The following is a 3,722-nucleotide window of genomic DNA, read 5'->3' on the forward strand; positions in this document are numbered from 1 at the left end:
GCCGCCGGTGCCGCCCGCGGGGGAGGGCGGCGGGGCTCGGGAGGGCCGGTCGGGCGCTGCCGCCGCCAGGCCCCGCCGCTACCGGCCGGCTGGCCGGCCTCCCCGCTCTGCCTCCTCCCTGGCGCAGCGCCTCGGCCTCCCGTGCCCCGGCCCGGCCCGCCCGGCCCCCTCCGGGGACGCTGCCGGCGGCGGTAGGGGCGGCCGCGGGGTGCGTCCCCTCCCCAGCGCCCGTGTGGGCCGGGGGTGCCAGGGGTGGCGGGTGGCAGAGAGCGAGGGAAGATGGAGCCGGTCCGGACGCCTTCGCCTCTCCCCTGGAAGCGGCGGAGCCGGGGTGGACCGGGCGGGAGGATGCAGCCGTGTGGGGCGGCTGCGAGGGCCGGGCTGGGTGGAGAAGAGGGAGCGCGCACCGGGACTGGACGTGTTGGTTGTGTCTGGACTCTCCTTCTGTCCCAGCAGGTGATGGGAGCATGAGTGAAAATGAGGGGCATCTTCCACGAGATGGGCCAGAGGCAGCCGAACCCCGCGGGGCCATTTCGGACTTTTTCGTGAGAGAAGCTTCTCCTCCGGGCTGTGACCAGGAAGTGTCCCGTCCGAGGCCAGACCTTCTCTCCCCAGAGACAGGGCCGGGGAAGACTTCTCGCTGTGGCTTCCGGAAGCGTAAGGAGACTGTGGTGCACCAGCGAGCATTCATGGGAGAGAAGCCCTACATCTGCATCGAGTGCGGGCAGAGCTTCAACCGCAGCTCCGACCTGATCCGCCACCAGAGGATCCACACCGGGGAGAAGCCGTACATGTGTGCTGACTGCGGCAAGAGCTTCAGCCGCCGCTCTCACCTCATCCAGCACCAGCGTGTCCACACGGGTGAGCGGCCGTACCAGTGCAAGGACTGCGGGAAGAGCTTCAGCCAAAGCACCCACCTGGTGCAGCACCAGCGCAACCACACTGGCGAGAGGCCTTATGTCTGTGCCAAGTGCGGGAGGAACTTCTACCAGAACTCAGGCCTGCTCCGCCACGCCAACTTTCACACGGGTGAGAAACCTTACAAGTGCCCCCAGTGCGGGAAGCGCTTCAGCGACAGCTCCAACCTCATTGCCCACCAGCGGCTCCACACAGGCGAGAAGCCCTACAAGTGTGCTGACTGCAACAAGTGCTTCAGTGAGAGCTCTAAGCTGGTCATCCACCGGCGTGTCCACACAGGTGAGAAGCCATACTTGTGCCCTGACTGCGGAAAGAGTTTCAGCCAGCGCTCGCACCTTGTCCAGCACCGTCGCACCCACACCGGGGAGAAGCCCTACAAGTGTGCCGAGTGTGGGACCTGCTTCAGTGACAACTCTACCCTCATCCGTCACCGTCGTACCCACACTGGGGAGAAACCTTTCAAGTGCTCCCACTGTGGGAAGAGCTTCAGTCGCAACTCCTACTTAGTCTCACACCAGCGGGTGCACGTGTGGTAGGCAGCGTCACTAGGTGTGGTCTGGGGGTGACCTAGGATGCAGCTCCTGGTCCAGGCCTGTCCAAAATGTGCCTGAGGGACAAGGGGGTGGACAAGGGTGTGACTACACCAGGGCTCCTGGATTATAGGCAGCTGGCCAGAGTAATGCCTTTGGCCCCTGTTGCCCTTTTCAGTCACCTCCTCCCAACGCACCTCAGGCATGGACGGAAAGTGAGCAGAGGTTGCGGTGGGTAGTTCTGCATCCCAAGGCGCTGTCATCCTCTTTTCCTGGTACTAGAATCGGATGCCATCTGCCACGTGGCCAAGGTGCTGATGTTTTCTCCCACCTGCCCATGAGAGGTGTCTGCCTGGGAGCCTGAGGAGAGAACGCGCAACGTCAGTCACAGGATGAGAAGCTGCTTGGTCATGCAACATAGGCATGTGTGGTTGTGTCAAGGGAAATAAGATGGGAGATGGGGTCCTTAAAGGGCTTTGTTCCACTCCCAGCTGAAATGTTGTGACCGATATAACATCGCACAGGTCTGTGGGAGCTCTCCACGCTTGTCTAAGCCAGCTCTGTGTCTCGTACAGCAGTCAGGAAGGTCAAAGCTAAGTAAGTCCTGCTGAGAAGCTGGAAACTCCGCATTATGCATATGCAGCGTGTGGGCCAACTTGAAGCACAGGCAAAGACCGCTTGAGTCTGCTTGTAAAAGGAACATGTAGGCATACCCTGAACCAGAGAAGGAAGGCCTGCCTGCAAAGGTTTTCTGCAAATGCTGCTGGGATGGTAGGAATGAGGGAGTTGCAGGATAGGGGCATGGCCTGTTCTGGAATCTCAGAACTGGTGGGTAACTGATGTAGAAAACTATCGTACCTGGAGGCTTAAAAAAAAAAAAAAAAAAAATCAGAATTATACTTTCTGCTGCTAAGACTGTGGTACGCAACTTGGCAGGTGTATGGAGGTCGCTTGTGAGTTTGTACTGGTAGCTGCCTCATTCTGCAGAATTTGGCTTCACAGGTACATTTCAAGTGGGCTGGTGTAAGCTGTGTTGCAAAATGGGACAGAACAGCAGCATACTGGGACTGACTTGATTCCGTACCAGTATTTCTCAAGTCCCATTTTGACCAGCGTGTGTGTGCGTGTGTGTAAATAACATCTATATGTATGTACTCACATATGTACGAACTAGCTTTTGTACCAAGTGTATCTTCACACTCACATGTGAGCGATCATGCATGCACGCACCACGGCAGTGGTCAAAATGGCCAGCTGTGTGACACTACACCACACCAGTACTTCTCAAAACGCTAAACATACTGTATATACTAGCATTTCTCAATAAGAAGCTGGGAGAAACAGGTTTTGTACCAAAACGGAATTTTCACATCAGGATATTCAGTTTTACACTGATTACTTTGTGTGTGTGTGTATAAGATCTGGAATTGAGTTGTTTTATTTATATATCTATATAAAAATGTGTGGCCCCTATGGTTGCAAGGAATGATTTCTAAATGTCACTCAGCGTAGTGGTCTCCCCCTTGTTTTACACAGGTACATATCAGTGGCGGTTGTAGGATGTACCCCCCTCATGGTTTTAACTACAAGGAATTGCAGTGTTTATATTTTTGACTGTTTTGCTGCTGAACAGTTTAGTGACGATACCGACTGGTGTGCTTATCCAGCACTGCTGGAGCTTAGAAAAGATTTCTGGTTTTGCGATGAACCTTACTAATCCTGCAGCTGGCTCCGTGACTTCAGCAGGTCACTGGGAAAAAGGAATGCAGACTGAAGCCAGTGAAAGGACTGGAGCTGTGTTGGGGAAGAGATGAAGGAAATAACGATGCTAAGAAGATCCATGGATTTGAGCAGCTGCTGGCCAGGGATGCTTGTGAATGGCTTGCCCTACAGAACTTGCTACTCTCCAGGGGATTGCAGGGATCCCTTCTGCAAGCCCCCAGCTACTTCTTCACAGAATCACAGAATCACTAAGGTTGGAAAAGACCTGTAAGATCATCAAGTCCAACCTTAAAAAAAAAAAAGCACTCAACTGCTGATAAAATGTTATTTTCATATAGTTTAATAAAAAGGAGCTGTAGGGGGGAGTGTGAAATTGTTTGCAGCTTCTAGAGGAACAAGGCACCTTTATGTGCAGCTGCTCAGGGAAATAGAAGGAGCTTTCGGAAATGGGGTGGGCTTTGTTTACACAGGAACCAAAGCCTTCGTTTGCAAATGCACATTTTTGCTTTTAGTTTTGTGGGGGTTTTTTGGTTGTGGGGTTTTTTTTTTTAT

The 3,722-nt window shown here is 54.2% G+C and overlaps 1 protein-coding gene across 1 annotated transcript; it reads left to right on the forward strand.

The window, feature by feature from the left end:
- Positions 1-467: 467 nt before the first annotated feature.
- LOC104256614 (zinc finger protein 239) lies at positions 468-3,722 on the forward strand. The gene has a single exon (XM_059816723.1). It carries the CDS (start codon positions 468-470, stop codon positions 1,452-1,454), a length of 987 nt encoding a protein of 328 aa, XP_059672706.1. The 3' UTR covers positions 1,455-3,722.

Source organism: Gavia stellata, chromosome 4, assembly GCF_030936135.1.
Source record: "Gavia stellata isolate bGavSte3 chromosome 4, bGavSte3.hap2, whole genome shotgun sequence".
Classification (NCBI taxonomy): domain Eukaryota; kingdom Metazoa; phylum Chordata; class Aves; order Gaviiformes; family Gaviidae; genus Gavia; species Gavia stellata.